Source organism: Sinocyclocheilus grahami, unplaced genomic scaffold (genome assembly GCF_001515645.1).
Source record: "Sinocyclocheilus grahami isolate Dianchi unplaced genomic scaffold, SAMN03320097.WGS_v1.1 scaffold304.1, whole genome shotgun sequence".
Lineage (NCBI taxonomy): Eukaryota > Metazoa > Chordata > Actinopteri > Cypriniformes > Cyprinidae > Sinocyclocheilus > Sinocyclocheilus grahami.
Genome location: NW_015505483.1, coordinates 1607898 through 1632104, shown reverse-complemented (window position 1 = coordinate 1632104; position 24207 = coordinate 1607898). Strand labels below are relative to the sequence as shown.

The 24207-nt window shown below is 37.7% G+C and overlaps 2 protein-coding genes across 3 annotated transcripts in view; both read right to left on the bottom strand.

Moving 5' to 3' along the window:
• The window catches only part of LOC107601393 (ceramide kinase-like protein), a 58042-nt gene extending 44040 nt beyond the window's left edge, over positions 1-14002 (bottom strand). For both annotated transcript variants that reach the window (XR_001610926.1, XM_016293560.1), the window contains exon 1: positions 13553-14002. Coding sequence is in view for 1 of the 2 variants with exons in the window: in XM_016293560.1 (XP_016149046.1) it covers positions 13553-13892 (340 nt within the window). In the remaining variant the exon portion in view is untranslated. The remainder of the gene's footprint in view (positions 1-13552) is intronic.
• Positions 14003-17351: 3349 nt separating this feature from the next.
• LOC107601389 (neurogenic differentiation factor 1-like) lies at positions 17352-19797 on the bottom strand. The gene is made up of 2 exons (XM_016293557.1): positions 19598-19797; positions 17352-18734 (listed from the first exon to the last, which is right to left on the bottom strand). Exon 2 carries the CDS (start codon positions 18723-18725, stop codon positions 17679-17681), a length of 1047 nt encoding a protein of 348 aa, XP_016149043.1. The 5' UTR covers positions 18726-18734; positions 19598-19797; the 3' UTR covers positions 17352-17678.
• Positions 19798-24207: the final 4410 nt, after the last annotated feature.

The following is a 24207-nucleotide window of genomic DNA, read 5'->3' as shown; positions in this document are numbered from 1 at the left end:
TTTCCTCTTTGAAACAACATCATAATGATTCAGTGACGAGACTTTTCATTTTTGAGTGAACTATCTCTTTAATTCTTCTACGAGAACCAAAACAAACACAATAAAGTTTTAATGGGTGAGAATTCAGACTTTCAACAGCGCTGCACTTGATACCCCAGCGTTACGTTGGGCTACGAGCTTCCTATTCTCCCCTGGCCCCCCGCTGTAAACCATTACCCACAGGCAAACTCCAATTAAGCCACACTGAAATCTGTTGCCGAGCTTCAAGATGGACAGAGTTCTGTAGCTGCCTCTCTAAATGACAGTCTCTCTCCTTGTGTGAAAGCTTTTCTTCATTAGGAGCACCCCAAGCCGCACCTCCGCGTTTCAGAACATTAACTACCCTCTCACATTACTGTGCAGGACACCCGCTGCCATCTGTTCCTACTTAGGCTTCTGCTCGAACCTCTCTATACCTCCACCACTCTATTTATTTAACTCCGAAGCTGCGTTTCATTGTGGTCACTCTACAAAAACCCAGAGTCAATTGAATTAGTGGGAATAGGAGATAATCTCTCCCGGCAGAGCTTTCCGAGAGCCGGGGCAAATGACAAAGTGGCCGTGTTAACGGCCGTGTACAGGAAGCTTCCTCCGAGGGGGCGAGGGAGGGTCTTGAAGGTTAGGTGGAGACCAGGACAAGGCTGAAAAGCGGGGTTTCTCCCTGCTACATTAGAGTAAGCCTGCGCCTTGTCCGACTCAATCTTGGCACATCTGCCTGATGCCGACCGTAAACAGGATTAGAGAAGGACTTATCTGCTTGATGCTAATTGTGTTGCAGTTTTTGCACATGTCCACCCTTTTAATAGAGAGACTCCAAATGTTGCTGTACAACTGCCCTTTTAAGGCAGCGCTTATCAGCATGTGCACTAGTCAGGTTGGTCTGGGCTCTGAGTTTTTTTAAGTCTTTGGCAATAGGACCTAATTAGTCCCTCCAATTAAGAGCAGGAAAATTGAGTTTAAATGAGCGGCCCGCTAAGTAGAAGCAATGAGATGTAGATTGAGATAATACACCTGGTAAAGCATGAGTCTGACTGGTGTTTCCTGCTGATCTGCTCAAAAAACAGGCCACACAATTGGAACTTTACTTTTTGCTAATACTGTGCTCTCTCTATTTTTGGGAGCCCATAAATTTTTGCTTACACAAACTTTTTTTTTTATATATCTCTATTATATTTTAGCCACTTTACAGCTCCACATTTGCTAATCTATTTTTAAGGAAATGATGCAACTTTAACAACTACTTTAAAATTGGCAGCAAAATTAATCTCTTGACGTGGCTTTGCTGATGCAATTAGAAAGCTAACGCAAGTATTAGAAAGCTGACGTAAGCTGAAATTATGCCATGCCGTTGCACAATAAAAGTCACTGAATGTTTTTTTTCCCCCCACGATTATTTCATTTAAAGTTGGTCATATTCCAATTATGTATGCATCATGTGAAAGTGGTTACTCAATTATCATTATTCAAATAAGAATCTTAAAAAAGACAACTGGCATATGCCTATATTAGGAATGCTGTGTCACATAAACACCTTATTCTGAATATCAATTTTACTGGAATAATTAAGTAATAATGGGAGCTTTTCGTGATATAGGCAATAGTGTCTAGAAGTTGTAACCAAACACAATGATATCAAACCTGCCTTATATTTAATATATAGGGCCTGTAGGGATATAGTTACTTTACTATCTTTTCACACTGAGGACAACTGAGGGATTCATATGCAACTATTACAGAAGGTTCAAACGCTCACTGATGCTCCAGAAGGAAAAACATTGCATTAAGAGCCGGGGGTGAAAACTTTTGAACAAAATGGAGATGTGTGTGCATTTTTCTTATTTTGCCTAAATATCATATTTTTTCATTTAGTACTGCCCTTCAGAGGCTACAGAAGATACTTACATGTTTCCCAGAAGACAAAATAAGTTAAATCTTAACGCATGGTTTTTCCTTCTGCAGCATCAGTGAGCGTTTGAACCTTCTGTAATAGTTGCATATGAGTCTCTCGGTTGTCCTCAGTGAGAAAAGATGGATCTCAAAATCATTCAGTCATTGTTGGAAAGGTTTCAAATACACAAAAATGCTGGAAAACCAAATAATTTGTGGGACCTGAAGGATTTTTCTGAAGAACAGCAGGCAGCTTAACTGTTCAGGACAAACAAGGGACTCATGAACAACTATCACTAAACAAAAAAAACACAGCTGTGGATCATCCAGGTAACAACACAGTATTAAGAATCACAGTATTAATGAACGGGGTTATTTTTATAAATTCAATATTATTTTCTCTTGTGGACTATATGTAAACATCTTTTATGTGAAATATCTTATTCAGGTCAGTACTAAATAAACAATAACATGCATTTTGTATGATCCCTCTTATCTTGGTAAAATAATTAACATTTTGCAGATTCTGAAACGGGGATGTAAACTTTTGACCTCAACTGTAATTGATGGCTGAAATGTAATTTTGGGATAAACTGTCCCTTTGTATGCCACAGGTAATCATGTGATCATGTTGATGGTGATTACCGGTGGCATATACACACACTCACAAGTTCATACAGTACATAATCTGAAAGATTCTATATTGCTGTAATAAAAAAGGCAAAACACACCTTTAAGATGCATTGACAGAATATGTAGATTTCTTGTAAAAGCCGTCATGCCTTTTTTGTGTGATCTAAAAGGGATTTGAGAGTAATCCATACAGAAACCCAAAGTTGGGGATAGAGAAGGGGGTTGAAGAAGATTTTGGCTGCTGGTGCCTCTGCTGCAGGGCACACAAGTTCACAAATAAGAAGGGCCATATGTTCAGGGTCATTGGTCTAAAGGGGCTGCAAGGGGCCAAATCAATATGACACGTCTGGTAACACACGAGGTCATATAACACAGAGCCCTCCTGAAGACTGACTATGGATCTGTCGTCTCCGGAGATCTCATCTCTCTCATTGACAATTACATGCGTGTCTGTGTGTGGACACCACTCACAGCCAGCAATGACACGCACACATGCTCTCATCATACTCACCGGCTGCTGATTCATGTTTTCTGGATTATTATGAAATCAGGCTGGATGAAATGAATCTCAGTAGAGTAGGACGAGTAGTTACACTTGCTCATTTTTTTTCTGAAAATGTTTAGACTAAAGTTTTGGAATTGTGCCTCAAACATCTTTGAGATTTATTGTCATTAATGTAGAAATTAAATTGATAACTTAATTGCAAAATCCAGTGTTATAGTCATAACATATACTGTATGACTCAGTGTATTTTTAAGTTATAGAGTTATATAGAATTTTTTTTTTTAGCAGACAATGCATGGTGGTTGTTTACTGGTCCAAGTATCTATGACGTCTTCAAAAAGCCACATGATTAAATATTATTCATGCCCAATACACCTTACTTTGTGTTAGTGATCTAAACAAATCCCTAACATATGATAAATATTATTAGTGATGCCTGGCTTAGCAAAAATGAACCTAAATCCCAAAATTGCATGGACAAGTGCACTGTGCATCATGCATGCAAAACAAAAATAATTTTAAATGATCTTTTTCTGTTAAGAATTACTGGTTGTCATAAAAGCTTTGCATGCTAGGAAACTGTTAATTAGTTTGAAAATACCAATTCTGTTGAACCTCTCAAGGCGGATATTCAGAGAGCAGAAAACAAAGCAGGGAACAATGTGTCTGAGGCCCCCAGCGTGGCAAGTGTCATATTCTGGCGCACATGAGGCTGATTTCAGATGACAAGATGGGAACAGCCCTTCATTTGAGGCACAGTAAGACACAGGGAGATTAAATAAAACTGTGCACTCTTCTAGAAAACTTTATTGCTTCCAGATGGATACAAGCTTCCTCTCAGCAGCGCTCCGGCAAAGGCGAGACGCAGGGGGCCCCGACGTCATGTCATCATGCAACTAATGTATGGACAAAAAGAATCAATTCTACACCAGCAGTGATCTGAGCTGTTAGATTTTAATACAGTGAGATTTCAATATACATGTGGTCTGATGTATATGCATTGATTTTACTAGCGGTGCTTGAAGAATCACTTTTAGTATTGCTCATACTTAACATCAGTTATATGAAAAACCTAAGTATTATGTTACTCATCTCATACTGTTTGTGAGCCAGACATAAATTATATCTGTGGCTAGCTGAGAAGTGTTTTGTTACTTTTTTAAGTGATTAGACTAACAATTTTTGCCTGTTAGACAATAAAATGGTCAAATAAGATGGACCCAAGCCATATCTAGATATGTTTGCCAGTGGGCAAGAAGATTATGACACAAATAATCATGGTTTTGGACTTGTTTTTCAGTAAAAATCATTAAAACAAGATAAGCAACACTGCATAATATATTAAGACTTTGTTGTTGTTTTTTCCCACTTGTCCATAAAATATTCCACTTGTTTTTTCCTCTTGTTTTTAACTTAAAAACAAGTTGTTTTCAGATGGTAAAATTAATTTAAAAAATCTGCCAGGGCAGTAAGATAAGAAGACACTTGTATTAAAGATACAACTAAAACAAGTCTTAATATCTAATGATGCTTGCGTTTCAAGTAAATTAAAATCATGTTTCATAGATTTTTAGATATTTTAACCAGGAAAATTTGACTTCAAGAGCATGAGTTTGCAGTGTGAAGACTTTAAATGGGTCCTATTATGCTCTTTTACAAAGTCTTGATTTTGTTTTGGGGGTGTACTAGAACAGTCTCTCATATTAGGTTGTTCGAAAAACCCATTATTTTTCACATATTTTACATTATTACAACACCTCTCTCCCCAGTCTGGCATGAACGGCTTGAATAGTTCCTGTATCAAATGAAAGCCCGACCAGGTCTCGTCCCATTTGTCGGTATTTGTGATATCACAAATCCTGGAAATTATGCGTTGTAGTCCAAACGAGTCGTTCATTGTAGTTCATAAGTGATTTCTGATTTGAGCTTTGTAACTTTGCAGATCTTTTTTATGCTCAAACAGCAACATTACAGACTAACTAAAGTTGAAAAAAGTGAAAAAGCATAATAGGACCCCTTTAAGGTAGGCTAATCAACTTGAACCAGCAACAAGTAACCTCATAGAAACCTCTAGAAACTGCATAGCAAAGCCCTGGTAACCACCTACAACATCCTAGTATCATTCTAGTGAAATTTGCACAAGTAAGCACCACTCTTTCCTTCAGAAAATATAAAAATCTATAGTTACTTCTCCATATAGAAAATATCCCTGAATGTCTTTTAAATCTCATCTGTTCACCTGCATTCACAGGGTGCAGTTTGGCAGAGGGTCTCTTTGTCTCATCTTCTCCCTACTCGTTGTTGATGCGTGCAGCGCTCTCACAGATTAAACTAATACCGTGGTTTGAACAGGGTCCAACTGCGGAAAGCCTGTGCCAGGTCAGCAAGCCACTCTTTGCCCCCATGTTGTGTGGGGCCATGTGGTTCCCAGCATGGCGTCCGAGAGCATATTTTCCACCTGTGCCTGTGGAAGCCTGTGTGCCCAGACCCACAAACCAAAACCCAATATTTACATTTTTATATTGCCGTTTTCAAGCCCCCAGGATGCAAACAAAGGAGACGGCGTCTGCTTGTTCCCTGTGTGCAATTAGACTGTGACACTGTATATCCCTATTGTAATACAGAGGGGTCACACACTTGAACTTTGACTGTGTTCGGTACACAAGCCAGCTGAGTGGCGTGTGTGAGACAGTCTGCTTGATAAATAGCATTTTAAAGAGTCTATAAAACGAAACACTGCTTTGCATGGGCAATGCAGCTTATTACTGTATATTTTGGTTTTGGTCTGTGCATGCAGATTTCCATCATAGCATACATCCCCTTGTGTTTTTTTAATTAAATTAAATATGTTTTGGCAATAAGTGTAATACTCTCACTTTACTGTTTAAATACATTTGACTGATTTATCCGTCAAGGTCAAAAGTGAATTAGAATCCAATTTGTGGTTCTGGACAGGCCTGGAACTTTTGATGTTTTTGTTTTGATTTCTGTTTTGTTTTGTTGTTTAATATTGGTTAATTAAATTAAATATATTTTTGCTAATTTATGCATTCAGCTACCAATAAGAGTGTAATGCTCTCTGCTTTACTATTAAAATACATTTCACTGATTTTTCTGTCAAGGTCAGTGGAAAAATAAACGCAATAAAAATTTCCATTATCATCAAAATTTATTTTGATGTTTTGTTTTTTGTGGTTTTGTTTAGCCACATTTTGTTTTCATTTGTTTTGTTTTGTTATAGTTTTGTTTGTTTTGTCAGTAAGGTCAAGTGTTCTTTGGAATTTTTCAAAATATCTTCTTTTGGGTTTTGCAACCGAATGAAAGGCATACAAATTTGGAACAACTTGTGTTTATAACAATTTGCCCTGGTGAAAACACTGCAGGCTTACAGCGAGATGCATTTCATGCAATGCAAAACTGCTCTTATTCTCATTCTTATGCTGTCATGCACTTTTGGAAGCATGTACGTCTATCTCGTTGGGTCAGTAACCAGAGGCTCCTACTCTGAGTCTCAGGTGTTAGTAGAAGAGCTGAGCATGTCTCAGCATAATGACTCATTATTGATGCTAATGATGTTCTGCTCATTATTTTTAAACAGGCTCTAGAAACAAACAATTATCGTCACCTACTTTTCATTATGCTCCCGGCCAAAATAATTTTAAAGATATGAAAGGAAAAAAATGTGTAAGACTGGATAGCTTAAATGTAAAATAACTTCATTAATGTGGCTAAATTGCTAAATTAACATTACTTATCAGCTTATCTGAAGTTGCAAAACATGTTTTTTGATGGTTGATTGATATTTATTGAAGAGTATAACGTTATGTAGAACTGACGTTGACTCTGCCCAGCATTTTTCCATGCGGAGTATGGAGAATGTGTCTGGACTAAAAAATGTCCCCCTTCTGTCCCTCGGTACTGTGAAATGGGATCAGATAACCTCAGCGGTGCAATTAGCCTCAGAAATCTGAGGCTGAGCCAGTCAGTCCAGTTCCAGAGAGCTACACTGGGGCAGATGCTCCATGCTGACCGCAATGGTCAACCAAAGTCCTCCGAGTTCTGGGAAAAACAGGTCATTTTCAAAGATCTAGTACCACAGCTTGTGTATGGTAAACCATCTAACATTTGCTTGCATGACATGCTCGTTCAGCTCAGCGCTCATATAAATGGCTAGTAATCGATGAAACAAAAGCTGAGAACTAAAGTCAATATGTTAGGATCTAATCTGAAACAAAATCATTTTAAAATGCATATAGAAGAAGAATGGCATTGTGCATCTCTCATCTAATGTATTATTCCATCTTAGAGATAAGTGAGCATGCATAGAGGAAATACTCTATAAAGTAATTAGATTCTCTCAAGAAAGAAAATCCCTACAGTGGTCATATCTGATTATGGATTTAAAAATAGCAGTTTAATCCAGACATGTTCTTTTTTTATTATTATTATTGCACAGAGGTTGTTCTTCATAGCTCAGAAGACCTAATTGAGTTCTTAGCTTGACTTTCATCAGATTTTTATCCTAAAACTGCTTAGGACACAACAGTTGAGATATAGTTTTGTTTTATGCCAATTTTAATATTAAATAATGTCTGATTTCGTATTAATCTCAAATTTTACATGCCGACTCGAAATTGAGACTTCTGAAACTCTGACATGTGAGATTATAAGGGTGTATTGTCAGTACAAAATCTGAGAAACAAAATACTTCCATATAATCTCATTGCTCTCAGAAGAATTAATTGAGATACTGAAGCAATCTCATGTGTGATTTTTTTTCCCCCTATACGTTCATCTCCTGAAATTAGCCATCATTTAAGCAGCAGAATTCAGTGCAAACATTTTAGCGGTGGAATACGACTCAGTGTTTATATAATATGCATCATTTACTTAAACTGTTGCCTTCCAGTTTTATGATTAAAAAAATAAATAAAAGCATACATTTGCAATCTTTGACCCAGGAGATTTGTTTGTATAAGACTACAGAGCCAGAGGTAAAATCAGCGCACACATGGCGTGAACCCACCAGAGTGATCTAGATGAACTGCGTGGACTGGAGGCGTGAACTGCTCTGGCACCCAGATCAAATCACGGTGTTTGTACATTCAGCAGACAAACTGAAGTAAAGCCAAGGCCAATGCTAAGCAAATTCAGGGTTCAAAAAGTCAAACCCAGATCCCTTTGGCAAACAATCCCAGTCTCCCGCGTGCTTCTATGGTTGTGGCTGAATATGAGGCCAATTCACCCGGCACTACTTTCATTTCTAAAAGGTGAGCTAACTGGCAGGTTGTTTACTCTGGATCGGCTGATGCCATGAGAGAATTATTCAGTGGTATTTTTAAAACATACAGTAGAAATAGTGCTGACCTCTAAAAAAAGAAACATTATATATTATTTACGGTTTGTCCTGTTGTCAGCTCCGTGACTAGTGGCGTCTTAAAGGGAAAGTTCACCCAAAAATTAAACTTCTGTCTCATATTATTCCAAATCCACATGATTTTCTTCTGACAAAAGACAAAAAAGTGTCACAAAAGTATTCAAGAACAAACCTCATATTCTGAGTAAAAGTTACAATGGAGGGCAAGAATGTCAGTGACTTCTATAAATATGTGTGTGTGTGTATATATATATATATATATATATATACACACACACTTTTGATCCAACAATTGGAATAATTATGATTTTTTTTTTATGCTTTTTTTTTTTTTTTGAGTAACGTTGCTTGGGCACTTTCCCATTGAGAATTAACAAATTTCTATTTGGATATTTTAGATCAGTCGTGGGATCTGTGTCTCACTTGGTTGCCCATTGATTTTTGAAAATAAGTCATTCAACAACTGACTAATAACCTTTTCTTTGCCATTAAATCACTGAACCTAAACATAGAAGCCTGATAAAAATGCTCATTTAAAAGAAAAAATCTTAGAAAAATCTCAGATGGACTTAGAGGTTTTTGCATCAAACTGTTTAAATGTTAAGAAGTAAATTTGATAACAGCCTTTTCTGTTTTGTAGGTCTAAAGCATGTGACATTGCAAATAAAACGCATAATCAAAAATTAAGCAACGGGAGATGTAAACAGAGGTATCACATCATCACTGAAATCCAACACACAGTGTTGTCATAGAAACAAGCACTGAAATGCCACATTGCAATCATGTAATTTGATATTGTGTTTGTCTGCTGGTTAATGTCCTTCAATCTCTCTCAGTTGTCTGTAGTGAGGGATCAGGGGCAATATTCTGATCTGTTATCCCTCGGCAGAAAAAAGCACATGAGCGTCAAATAGAGAACCCCAGCATATCGGGATCTCGCTGTCATTTTTTGGCATTTTCGAGAGAACATTTGGTAAAGGCCATAGGGGGTTATTAGATGAATGCTTTCTGTGTAATGAGAGCTCTGGCTTAATAACATTAGCTTGGATCACAGATGAAAAGTACTGTCTATAAAGCTTACGCTGACTGAAAGTCTCTCTTGCACTCGGCAGCGCTCACACTTTGAAGTGCCAGTGCAAAACAACAGCCAAAGACAGGAAGTACATGCCTCAGCTTCAAACTGCTGGGCGTGTTTCAAAATTGTTTCATTTTCCCCATTCGGTTTTGTTCCCTGATCAAACAGCATAAATCAAGAATCCACTCTTTAAGAGCAAATTTGGAGGGCTTTTTTAATGAATGCCTCAAAGACGACAGCAAAGGTGGTCTTATATTCATATTTATGCACGTTTATATTTGACGCTGCTGCATTTTCCATATAAAGGCCCCCTCATGTTTGCATATATTTCTAGTAACTCAAAATGTAGGTGGATTCCTTAAATAAAACGCAAAGCGAAAAACTACACCGCTTAGATTTTCACTGATATTGAATGAAATCAAATCCTCCTAAAGTCATATGGTTATCTTCTTAGTGTAATGATGCAGATGGTACTTTTGAGTATCATTTACTTGGACATTTGCTAACTGTCCACAAGACTGACAGATGCCCTACTTTAGGTGGTCACAACAGTCAGCCGGAGTCCATTACCAACACAGCTGTTACACATGATTTTCTGGCAGGACTAACATTACCCCCTTTTCCCCCCTTTATTTGGATTGTTATATTGTTGTAGCCCTCTTTTGTTTGTGTAATTATTACAGTAGGGTACAATGCAGCTAAAGGCCGCCCAGAGTTTGCTTACTTCTGGTTTACAACGATCAACATATTTTATTGAATATTGATGGAGCAGCACACTCTTTGTGAAAATAAATGACAAAGAAGTGTATTTTTTATTAAAAAGCATTTAAAAGGGATCTTTTTGGACCTTTTTAATTTTGCAACAAGGGGGCTTTTTTACTTCACACGGATCCACGAGAACTACTAGAAATGCTGTATTATGCATGCCAGGCCAGTAGTTGGTGATGTCTTTTTCTAAAGAAACATTACACCCCTATACTGAACGCATAATATGCATATGCATGACATCACCGTGTTCACAAATTCACATTTTCATAGTTTACACTGAAATAATAATGGTATCGTTTTCAAAAACTTGCATTTTGAAACCGGTTTGCAGTTTGCATTTTCAGGCCCACAAAACACCCTTGTCATGTAAATGAACAGCCAAAATGCATAAAAAGTTTTCTGTTTTAAAACAGTCTTGAAAACAACCCCTCAAACGGTAGAGCCTAGCGACACCAAGATCATGAGTTCATTTCCCAAGGAATGCATAATCTAATAAAATGTATACCTTTGTTGCAATGTAAGTGCAATGTAAGTTTTTCATCTCTAAATATAAGTGATCATTTCAAGGATTCTCATTAGCTACATATCTGCAACCTTGTCTTAGATCCGCATTTGTCATTGAAGCAATAGCATTGTGGATGATGTCACTTTGTTTTGCAAACTTTATAGAGACAAACAGGTGTTTAAAAAAGCTGTGCTGTGGTAGAAGGATGCATATATTTCTGAAAATGCAACTTTTTGATGTGTGAGTCTAGAGTTTGTGTGTTAATTGTAGGCCTAAGTGTGCATCATGTGTTAGGTCTACACTGTAAAAAATTAATGTGAAATCTACAGGAATTTACTGTGTTTGTGCACAGGAAATTACTGTATACTAGTTCACAGTAGAATACCGTAGTTTCTGTCAAAATTGCAGTAATGTAAGAAGTACTGTGAGTGTCACAGTAACCAGCAATGTCTTGCAGAAAATCACAGTAACTTCCAATGTATTGTAGAAAACACAACAAGCGGTTATGTACTGTAGAAAATCACAGTAATTACCAATGTATTGTAGAAAACACAACAAGCGGTTATGTACTGTAGAAAATCACAGTAATTACCAATGTATTGTAGAAAACACAACAAGCAGTTATGTTCTGTAGAAAATTACAGTAACCAACAATGTGCTGTAAAAAAAAAAAAAGGATATTATTTATATCCAGCATAGTTTTCACAAGAGAGCGGGCGTGACTATTTGTAACTTGAATGTGTTTGGCTTCTGGTGTCTTTCGCTTCCAGTTATTTTACCTGTACAAAAACAGCCCATTACACTGCTTCATACAAACTTTTAATTATTATCATATTATTTTAACTTCAGTATCATAATCATAAATTCACCCCCCAGAACGCGATTTCACCATACTGCCATACACTAGGGTTTTCTGAAACCCAGCCACTGGGATAGAGAAGGAAAACATAGTAGCCTATTTGGTTTCCAGCCAATAACTGCATTTAATTTGACCTCACTGTAATTCAATTACATTTTAGGTTTGAATAGAGAATACAGGAAGCAAATGTATTCTTTAATAAAAATACATTTTTTTTAAATGACCAGACGGTCATCAAGATTTTATTGTTTTCAACACTTCTAGCAATAAGTGAAGAATGATAAATGAAGCTTGTTATGATGAGCCGTGACTTTAGATAAATGAATATTTATATTTAAATCGTGCAACATGCATTATTTATTTCATATTCATTTTTATTATATTATTTTTATTTGGGCTGAACCAATACAACTAAACAGCTATCTGTACAACTATCGGTACCAATAGTCTAATGGTTAGCACACTGATATATAGTGCAACTGTGTCTCTGGCAACCCGTGTTCGATTCCTGGCTTAAGGTCCTATGCTGATCATTCCACACTGTCCTGTGTAATAAGCACAAAAAGGCACAAAAAAAAAGGTTGCACTTGCAAATTTGTGAGTTTTACTTTACAGTTACATGGTTGCTACTGTAAATGAAAACAGCAAAAATATGGTTATTTCTTCTACAGTAAGTTACTTGTCACTAGCTGCCAGTTAATTACTGTAGTTATTTTCTACAGTAAGTTACTTGTCACTTGTTGCCAGTAAAATTACTGAAGTTATTTTCTACAGTAAGTTACTTGTCACTTGTTGCCAGTTAATTACTGTAGTTATTTTCTATAGTAAGTTACTTGTCACTTGCTGCCAGTCAATTACTGTAGTTATTTTCTACAGTAAGTTACTTGTCACTTGCTTCTGGTCAATTACTGTGCTTTTTCTACAGTAAGTTACTTGTCACTTGCTGCCAGTCAATTACTGTAGTTATTTTCTACAGTAAGTTACTTGTCACTTGCTTCTGGTCAATTACTGTGCTTTTTCTACAGTAAGTTACTTGTCACTTGCTTCTGGTCAATTACTGTGCTTTTTATACAGTAAGTTACTTGTCACTTGTTGCCAGTTAATTACTGAAGTTATTTTCTATAGTAAGTTACTTGTCACTTGTTGCCAGTTAATTACTGAAGTTATTTTCTATAGTAAGTTACTTGTCACTTGTTGCCAGTTAATTACTGTAGTTATTTTCTATAGTAAGTTACTTGTCACTTGCTGCCAGTCAATTACTGTAGTTATTTTCTACAGTAAGTTACTTGTCACTTGCTTCTGGTCAATTACTGTGCTTTTTCTACAGTAAGTTACTTGTCACTTGCTGCCAGTTAATTACTGTGAATTTCACAGTCAGTTTCTTACAGTGTATATATACATAACCAATGTAAGAGGAAGAGGCCCAATGATTCTAAATTCAAAACCAATTAATTCCAAAACATTCATAAAACCAAGTTTCTACAGTCTCTGTCTTAAATCTCAGTAAGCACTTTTCTCTTCTTTGTATTCATGTACAAAACAGAAACATATAGGCCTACATAACCAAAATAAGAAAGAGTGAATACAAATTAAACGATTCATTCTAAAATTTCGAATGCAATTATTCATTCTAACATTCTAAAACGGTCATAAAACCATACAAATTACAGGCTAGCCTACAGCCATTGCTTATTTTGAGTCCAGTGCTAATAAATCTCAGCAAGCACTTTTCCGATGCTGAGATTGCATGCGCAGTGTACACGAGGCGCAGTCGTGTCTGTAAACACGATAAATGAATAAATAGCTTGCTTGTATGACTTCGAGCGCCAGACACACAGAAAGTAAACAGGAGTAGCATGCAATCACCATGGAAACGGCAGCAAACAGAGCGCGGAGCTGCTCACCTGTAGGGGTCTCGGGCTGTATGGGCGTCCATGTCACCCGCGTTTCCGTGAGAACCACGTCGTGGCTCTTCTTCCCGATTTGGAAGATTCCTCTCCCAATCGGTTCGTCCGGTCTATGTTTCTTTTCTGTTCGCCCCTTATCGGCGTCATCCGTGCATAACTGAGGGGCCGAGACGGAGCGTCTCTCGTTTTGCTGCTGCTGCTGTTTTCGCTTTTTCTTTTTTGCCTTGACTCGCTTTCTCGTCCCGCGAGGAGACACCGGTTGCGTCTCGCGCAACTCGTCCTGACTCTCCGACCACGCGTTGAGGACATTTATCGATTTACACGGGGATTCAAACATAACGTCAAAGCTTGCGGGGCAAACTGGCCTTTGTGTCTTAATTTACCGGCTTTCGGTCGCTAGGCTCCTGAGGAAGTTCCTCGTCTGCATGCACCTCTAGAGCGCGCGCGCCCGCTGGGCTTTAATAGCCGAGCACGCGCATTTAGTCTGTTATTACCAGTGTTGGGGAAAGTTACTTTTAAAAGTAATGCGTTACAATATTACGTTACTCCATAAAAAAGTAACTAATTACGTTACTTCGTTACTTTTTATGGAAAGTCATGCGTTACGTTACTTTTGCGTTACTTTTTAAATCTGGAATCAGGGCTTGCTTGTTTGCTTTTAAAATAAAAAAGTTAAATTTTTGGCAAATATAAAAGCCCTTTCACACCAAAAGTGAAATGAATGCGCCTCAGGCTGAAGGGAAAGTAAATTTAGGTCCGTACAGTAGAATGCAGAAGAAATCTCAACACACTTCAGCAATAAAAAAAGACACACAAATGTTGTCTAGAGTCATTTTTGCTTATTAGTACGGTTGAACTGGATCATCGAAGGTCAGAAGCAAAGACATTGCTTAATAGAATGGGATTAAATACATAAAGGATATTTGTGTTGTTTAACATTTAATTATTGCAGGTTCGCGTCATATTCTGAGTTGCATTATTTTTATTCATTTTGAGCAATACTGAATCTGTGTGTGTTTTTTTTTTGTGAGTGAGGGAGATGAATTAATGCATATTCATATTTATTTTAGAACTACAGTAACATCTGATTTCTCTCAACATGGGGACAGGAGAGCCCTCAATCAATAAATTGGAAAAAAAAAGTAACTTGCGTAACTGATTTGAAAAAGTAACTCAGATATTCTCTTGTAAATTAAAAAGTAATGCGTTACTTTACTAGTTACTTGAAAAAAGTAATCTGATTACGTAACTCGCGTTACTTGTAATGTGTTACCCCCAACACTGGTTATTACTATTTCAACTATTCATAACATTTATGTGGTAATGTGAAATACTATGACACACCGTTTTAACATTTATCCATTTTATGTTACTATAAAACTAGTAACAAAATGTTTCATGTCTAATGAACGGTTAAAGTGCTAGTGCTAGTGCTAGTAAAACTGAAAAAAGATTGGAAAACCAACTAGTACCAACAATAGTAGTTAGTAGTACTACTAGTAAAGCATTGGCCTGCTAGAAATCAATATGCCTAGGCCTATAGCTATATGTGAATATTTCCCTATAGAATTGAATTGCAAAAAGGTCACTATTGCATTACTTTTAATGCAATTACTAGTGATTTTAAAAGTACTATAAATAGATACTAGTTAGTTAAATAATAGAAAAGGAGTTAACACAAATATTTTAATTTTGTCAAACACTGATGGCACTTATGTAACAGTATTTACATGTTAACAAAGATATAGGTTGCCTCAGACTTGGACGACTGCGTTTGTATTCTTATTCTAATGACTGCATGCCTGGTTTATTTGGTGTGCTAAACAGTTAGCCCGAGTACTAGGTGAACAGGTGTGAGAAAAGTATTCCTCACACAGCACCTTGGACAGTTCCTGGATGTGGCCAAAGCTTCTAGAGACTAAGCACTTTACTCCCAGTGGATGTTTCCCCTTTTTATATGCCAAGTGATTTTTTTTTATGTTTTGTCAACAGTCTCAATGAAGTCGTATAAATTAAACACATTTCTAAAGGACTATATCAGTCGTGATGTCTTGTATTTCTCCCATCTAGCCTCCAAAAAGCTTTCACTCAGCGAGCAGGTGCCTGGATTTTACGAGATTTGTATTTTGTTTTTTAATATTTATATTATATGATATCTTCAAATACTTTCACACAGAACGTTGTTTTATTCATTTATCTTCGTACACGCTTCTAAAATGCGGGGGCATTTCAATAACTCACTTTTACACCATTCTCTTTTCATCTTCTTTACAATCTATATTGTGCGTGTGTGACAACTGTAACTTAATTTAATCATGAACAAAGGCTTTTCTGCACTACACAAATATCTGATTCATTTTAAGAAGATTTGTTTGCAGGCGTGGCATGAACAGTTGTGGATTATAAACGAATCGAGGACTAATTAATTTACACTGATGTAGCTATGATGTGAATTGTTCCTATGCATTTGGTAATATAGTGTTGTATTTAGAAATTCCAAATATTTGTTAGAGATGAAAACCTTTTAGAAATGCATCGATATGCGCAACAGCGATGTTGACATTAAGCAACATTTCGTGATGCTGTATGTCATGTTATTTTGAGGAGATTGTTTTACCCCTGCCTGGTTTTAAATAAACCTGGATCATTTCAGACTTTAGGAGGTGCATTTATGTCGTGGCTCTGCGTTGGGCTCCTCTGTGCTGATTTAATATTTATTTTAGCTGTAGGCAATGCGCTCAGGAAAGTAACACTCTTATTGCGCACTAAATCGATACAGGTTAGTTAAAGCATACTAACAGTGAATATCCTTTAGGACAGAAAAAATAGGCTATGTGTTTAATAATATTCAAGGGTATAAATTCACATGACCTTGAGATTTAATATTAATAGTTTCAAAATGTAGCCAACAGTTTCAAACCTCTAAGCTATTCATCACACGAAACCTTTGATACTGTAGCCTAGATTTTGAGACTAACATGAATCATTTTTGTTCATCTATATTTGTGTTTCTATCTGAATAATCAGATTAGAGCAAGTATGTGTTTTAAAGAAAATACAAATCATAATTAATGAGAGTAAAACGCATTCTGAAGGGCTGGGAGTTCGTTACAAAAATGACTGTAATAATGTTCAATTCAAAACCATTTGTTTTATTTCTTAAGCCTCCATCATGAACTGATACACACATACAACAGTCTCAAAACTAGAATCACTTTGAAATCAACCTGTTTTTGGTTGCATCTTCATTGTTTGTTCCTTCTTCGCAACCAATTAAAAATTCCAGTCGAAAATCCCCGAATAGTTAGAGCAGACTAATTCAGTCCATTATTTATTTTCCATCTTAGAAAGACAGGCCTCTCGATCAGCTTTTACACAGGGTGAATTTAAAAGGTGATAGTCAAGCTTTTATGTACAACACTGAGACTCTAACACCGAATTTTTTCCCCTCCAGCACTCAAAGCAATTCGCAATTCCACAAAGGATCACTGATTGAACGTAACATGAGACGGGATTCAGGGGGTGGGAATTGTGCAACTCTGCATGATTTTACAGTAATTCATTGCTAAGGCAACATTACAGATTTTTAAGCACTTGCCTGCTGGTTATTACTAGATTGAGTACTGTTCTGTATAAACAAGAGAGAAATCCGTTTTATAAAACATTAACATGAGGGGTTGCATGGAATGATGCAGGGATCTGACCTTATCAAAATGAACAATTCTATACAAAACCACAACAAAATAATTCAGTATGGGATAGATAAGTAGTAAAAGGTAATAGGTTGAAAAATATATCAATCTCTATTAATTTCTATAATTGGCCCAGTATTGGATTAAAAATTGCATAGATTCCAAATTATTGCTTGTGATTTTGTAGCATGGATAATTAACACATTCTGAAGAAGGTCACGCCTGTTCCCACCTGTGTGTGTGACCGCAACGTAGAAGCGCTATAGAATACAATACATAAAGGTGAACGAGAATAAACGAATTCTCTCTTCTCCTAAAGGCAGTAACAACAATAAATACGTACATAAGATTAAGCATATAATGTTGTTGCTCTTTTTGCATCAGCCATAACAGAATACCGTGACGAGCAGTCTCACAAATGTCCGTTAGAATCACGAGTCGTGAAATATCGCGTTCAGCTGGGCGTTCATGATCCGCTCGTGATGCGAGTGCCCTTCGTACGACATAATGTTCTCCATGGGTACATCACAGCGCTGCGTGGAGCCCGCGTAAAGAGACGCGTGTCCCTGCGCGCCGGCCAAGCCTGCCGCCTGATAATGCATGGTAAAGGCGTAGTTCTTCTCGAATTCCGACGAATGCTCGTGTTTGAAGGAAAAGTTCCCATTGACGCTCAAAGGCGGGCTAAGGGGTCCGTCAAACGAGGGACTGGTGCAGTCTGTGAGCGCGGTGTCAAAGAACGGCTCCAGTGCGCTCCCGTACGCGTGCGGCTTGACGTGAAAGATGTGAGAGCTGTCCATTGTACCGTATGGAGGGCTGGGAAGACCGGGCGTCTGGTAGGAGTAGGGAAGCGCGGAAAAGGAAGCACTTGCTGTTTGCATATGAGGGGGCATCTCCTGGCTCTGCTCGGGGAGAAAAGTTCTGGGGTTCAGTTGGAGGCATCCTGCAACCAAATTGGTCGTGGGCTGGGACAAGCCCTTGCACAGGGCCTGCACGAAAGACATCAGATCCGGGCTCTTGCCCGACCTCAGGATTTCCGATAGCGCCCAAATGTAGTTCTTGGCCAGTCGGAGGGTTTCGATCTTGGAGAGCTTCTGCGTTTTGGAGTAGCACGGCACAACTTTGCGCAGGCTCTCGAGCGCGTCGTTGAGGCCGTGCATGCGGTTCCTCTCCCGGGTGTTCGCCTTCATGCGCCTCATTTTGAACCTCTGCAGACGCGCCTTAGTCATCTTCTTCTTCTTGGGTCCTCGCCTTTTCGGCTTGGTGTCGTCGCCGTCTTCTTCTTCCTCCTCTTCCTCCTCGTCGTCCTCATCTTCGAGTCGGTTGAGTCCCACTTCGTCGTCCTCCATATCCTTATGCATGGGCAAGCTGGTGTTCTCCACGTCTCGCTCGTCTTGGGAGCTGCTGTGACACTTGTCGGTCCAGTCCGTGCTGGTTTGAGGCTCCAGCATCATGCTTTCCTCGGTGTAAGATTTCGTCATGTTGGAACTCTGCAAAGCGACAAATAAAACCTTTAGACGTCCATTCAGTCACATTTGTCTGTATTATCTTTAAATGAGAGCCATGCAACCATTAAGAAATGAAATGCGCTACACTGCACGTCCAAAATGCAACAAAACATGACCTGTGGATGAATCATAGCTGCTTACTTTATGCAGCTTTATTCTGTAACATCATCAGTGTTTCCTAATCAGATAGAGCCCTTGTTGCTCATTTTGAAATAAAGGAATTTAATAAGGAATATCGTTTTATGTATTTTTATTCTATAGGTATTCAGAAACAAAATCTAATTTCTGGATAGATTTAGAGTAAATTATTGAATTGAATTCTCATAAGTAAAATTGGTATTGCCTTCCTGCTGAACCGAACAGACTGAACAGTAAGATATAACTAGTTTTGAATTGTATTCCCAAAAGCAAGTATTGTAGCAACATCCGAATTTTAGACATTAAGATTGTAAAGATTGTATTTATTAGTCCCTTTACAGGAAAATTCGAAGTGTATAACTGCATTGCAAAAATGTTTTCATTATGTTAACAGAATCCAATTTTACTTCGTTTTTTCATCAGCAATTAAATTGAAACGCGCACTTAACTTGTCATTGCAAGTTAGCGCTTCTTCACTATCCAATGTGACAATTAATTGACGTTTTTCAGTTTTTATAGGTTGATTTGTGGGTTTTACGAAGTATATGCTTCATTATAGTGGATCAGCTAAACCAAATCTAGCTATGCCGATCAAAATTAGTTTACAACAACGTTATCATCATCATAAGAATGATCTGAATGCGAAATAGTTCGACACAAATATGTGAAATACAGACAGATTTATTAAAGAGAGAAACATGACATACCTAGGATTTGTTGAATGTCTTGTTATGATAGTTTCATGCCCCTCGTGGTGGTGTGGGAAGTCCTGCGGATTGAAGCCTAATGTGGCTGCGCCGATGGGATGCTCTGGTTATATAGCGGTGCTGCTGATGCTGGAAGATGCGAGTGGATGTCTGTCTGTGGCTGCCTCTACAGTCCCACCCTGCGCCCGTGATTGGCATCTGGCCCCGCCCCTTCCCCCGGCACGCGCCATATGGCCGGCTACGTCAGGAAAACGGCCTCGAGCGTCACGTGATCTCTTCCATTTGTATTCGCCAGAGCTCCGTATTCCGTCCCTTTGTGGCCGAAAGAAAGTGGCCATCTGTCGCCAGTTAGAGACTCCGTGGACCTGTTTGTACCCGCAGGATGGATTAACCCTTTCAAGCGTGGGACACATTCAATCACGACCGGCTCTTTCTTTAGCTAGGATAGGCTACATCCCGTTTGTCTTAATGCGGACAATTCCTTATATGCGTGTCCATAAATTAGCTCATAATCACTCAGCAGGTTTTGTCACTAATTATGAGTGGAAATAGGTCCAGTCTAAGAGAATATAAATACGCCTAAATTATATAATATTTAAATTAAATTAGAATTATTAGTAGGATGTTGTTATATTATCATTACTATTCGCAGCCTGTTTGCCTTGACTAATTAGGCCTATTTAAAAAAAGCATTAAATTTTCATTTTATGATGAATTACAGCCTATAGGATTTCTGAGAAATGTGTGGTTTGTTGGGGTGGATTTGTCGCTAATCTTTTGCAAATATCTCGTGATATTGATTGTAAACAGTGATTGCAAAGTCTGGCTCGAGACTTAATGAGTCCCCCTCTTTTCAACGCTGCTCGGTCGGCACGCGAGTCACACGCGTACTGACAAAAAGCCTGTTTCACGGCTCACTAACCTGATCCAGTGTCCGGAATCTGCTGTTTTCTATTCAATTTAATTTCATTGCCCCTCCAACCCCCCTAAAAAAAGACAGACCAACGGGATGGCCGTTGAAAAGGCGAGAACATAAATGAGGGAATAACTATAGACAATAGAATTGAAACGCACGTGGAGAGTTTGTGCTTTGAGGAAATTCGATTTTCCCTGGAATTATTTAGACAACTGACAAGTAACAAAACCCTTTTCACTGTATGAAAATCATGCCTCAATTAATCACGTATATAGGCTAGTTGTTAGTTTTGAGAGCATTGTCTTTAAAATATTGACCTATGTGCGATTTATTTTTGCACATTAAAAAAAAAAGCTTAAAATCAGACCACCGAACATATCCAGAAATGATCTAATTTAGGCTTGCTTAGCTTTGAATTGATCAACTTCATAAGAGCATATTAAAGAGTTTTGCATGCAGGTTTTTACATTTGCTTCGTCGAGGTAATGCAATTACTTTTGTTCTCTCCAAGTCTTGAGTTTGGGTATCTCGTCTCTATCCTCCCGTGCTGTTTGTTCATGCGTGGAAAATATTTCATTTCCATTGTTTGCTTATCTGTGCTTATCTCTCCTGACATCTGTTAATGGCCTACCGCAGACATCTGATAACTAGGTAGCCGTGAAGTGTCCACGAACACTCATGGGCTCTGAGTGCTGCTAATCTTTCTCATAAAAATCGACAAGTTTGTGCCGGTCAAAGGTCCGAAAGGAAGACGTCTGTTTGCCTGTGTATATCTCGCTGTTGCCATGAGATGTGAGGAGAGGGATTTCAGCACCTCTGACAGCAACTCACTTGTGGACTTGTGTCGCATTTAGTTCATGCTTTTGCATTCCTCGTTTCTTCAGCATCCCACACACTGGCACTTTTTATTTGATCTGCTATTACAAATTACAGGCATAAAAATATACAGACTCTGAACACTCTAAACAATGCTGGGTTAAATACAACCCAGTGCTGTGTAAAATCGGGACAAACCCAGCAATTGGGTTGTTTTGACCCAGCGTTTTGGTTAAATGTTTAACCCAACCTTCTGTGTAGTAACCCAACCGCTGGGTCAAAACAACCCAATTGCTGGGTTTGTCCCGATTTTACCCAGCACTGGGTTGTATTTAACCCAGCATTTTTTAGAGTGTATGATGTCATATTACATTGCTTTACACAGACTGATATTTTCTCTGGCTTGATACTGAGGTGAATAAATAAAGGGCTAAATTTCAGATTATTGCTTAAACTGATATATAAAATAATGTATTTGCGATTATAGTTTCACTCTAAAAAATGCTGGGTTGTTTCAACCCAATGTTGGGTCAAATATGGACTAACCCAACTGCTGGGTTACATTTTGGTTACATTTTTAAATTAGCTTTTTAACCCAACAGTTGTTTTAGTCCATATTTGACCCAACATTGGGTTGAAACAACCCATCATTTTTTAGAGTGTATATATATATATATATATTTAGGCATTATTTAATGACTTTGAGGGATCGACTTCGTAAAATATCGTAATCGATAAGCTAGTTCTAGTTCGTTTGGCGCACAATTAGCACAATTATCCAACTGTCACATAGGCCTATCTCAATGTTTTTTTTTTTTTGGTCGAATCTGTGATGTGCTAATCTACAACAACTAGGCTATTTATTTATTTATGTAGCGTCTGATACAAACCGATAACCGTGCTACGGTTACCGACAAATTCGAGTTTTGTTCGCGAAAACTAACTTGTATTCTAACTTTTGTGTGTTTGAAAAAACAGACTACTTATGCTATAGTCTATTAAAAAAACGTTTAAGTATCGGTATAAAAGGAACAGAAGTAGGTCGCTTCCTGTAAGCTTCCACTCTCGACACAACACAATACCAGGTCACGCCAATGATATTTATTAATTATTTGACCTTTAACGCCCTCTGCTTAAACCAACAGACCTTTCCTCAGACTGGAACAGTGGATCCAAACCAAATCTCTCTCTGCCTGAATGGCTCTCCCAACTGAATAAATCCCTATCTCTTATTTCATTGCGAGTTGCTCTAATTACTTATGCAAAAATGCAGATTTGTATTAATTAGTTTATCCGCTGATTAGTTCTGTGGTATTTTGGCGCCATAAATCATGCAGAGGCACTCGTTTTGGCTGGTGACCCATCTGTGCCGCTTTGTGGATTCAGTGTTTCTCTACTGTAGTTCAAGGGCTCGTTTGGGTTGCAGGTAAGGCCACCTGCTGCATATGGGGCCAGTGCGGCCTCTCGAGGCAGTCTGCTGCTCGCTTCAACAGCATTTCAATTCACACACATTTAACAAGAAAATAAACTGATAACACGGGTAAAATCATTTCCTTTAACAAGTCGTTAATGTTATATAGCCTAATAAAAAACATCGGTAGGCCTAGCCATATCATGTAGCCTATGATAACATATAAATATAGGCTATTCATCTTTAAATAATGATCTGTGCATTCTAATTAAATAATGTTTATTAATGTTGTATTTGTGTATAATATATAAAACAGTTGTAGTCATGCTTAACAAAAACAAATGTTTTTGCACCAGAGTTCTACGAATTAGAAATCATTTTGATTCTATGTATTATTTAGCAATCAGTTATGGACTTAATTCCCAGTGCATTAAATTAACCTATATAAAAAGAAATAAACAGCTCCGTTGGCTTTCACCTTATTATATTTAAATGTACTGTAAATATATTATATTATTTCATTCATTATGTAATTTTACGTTTAATATGCTGGTATATTCACTTAGGAACCCTGCTGTGTATGAGATCGGTAGAGTCAAGCAACGATTCTGAAGAGTCTAATCATGGCCACGAACGCCATCTTCTGATTAAATGGAGAAACTACACTGAAAATAAGGCAAGTAACACTGAAGTAAATGTGAAAAATGTAACTAGACTGAAATAGTATTTTCTTGTAAAACGTAAATCTAATGATTTTTTTAATTTTAGTTTTCATTTACAAGTTCGGAAAAAAAATTCCTACAATGTATTCTCTTTTTCAAAAATGTCTAAACATTAAATTAGAATAGAATACTTGATACAATAATTCATGAAGAAAAAAAAAAAAATATATATATATATACACTCTAAAAAATGCTTGGTTGTTTCAACCCAACTTTGGGTCAAATATGGACTAACCCAACTTTTGGGTTAAAAATGTAATGTAAAAATGTAACCCAAAAATGTAACCCAACGGTTGGGATAGTCCATATTTGACCCAAAGTTGGGTTGAAACAACCCAGCATTTTTTAGAGTGTATGTCTCCAAAATTCTTCAAGAAACCTACCTGCAAATTACTGTTAAAAGTTTTAGGCACTTGTGTAAAAATGCTGTAAAACGAGGATGCAGTCAAAATAATGTCATAAATAGATTTTCTTTATCAATTCACTTCTATTAACTAAATTAAATCAACATTTGGTGTGACCATCCTTTGCGTTTAAAGCAGCGTTTGCCCTCTGTGCACTTGTGCGTAGTTTTTCAGGTAGCTTTGCAGGTAGGTTTCTTGAAGCATCTTGGAGACGTTGCCACAGTTCTCCTGGATTGAGTCTGTCTCAGTTTGTTCTGTTTCTTCATGTCATTCCAGACAGACTGGATGATGATCAGATCAGATCTCTGTGTGGAGCACTGGCTGCTGTCAGACTCCTTGTG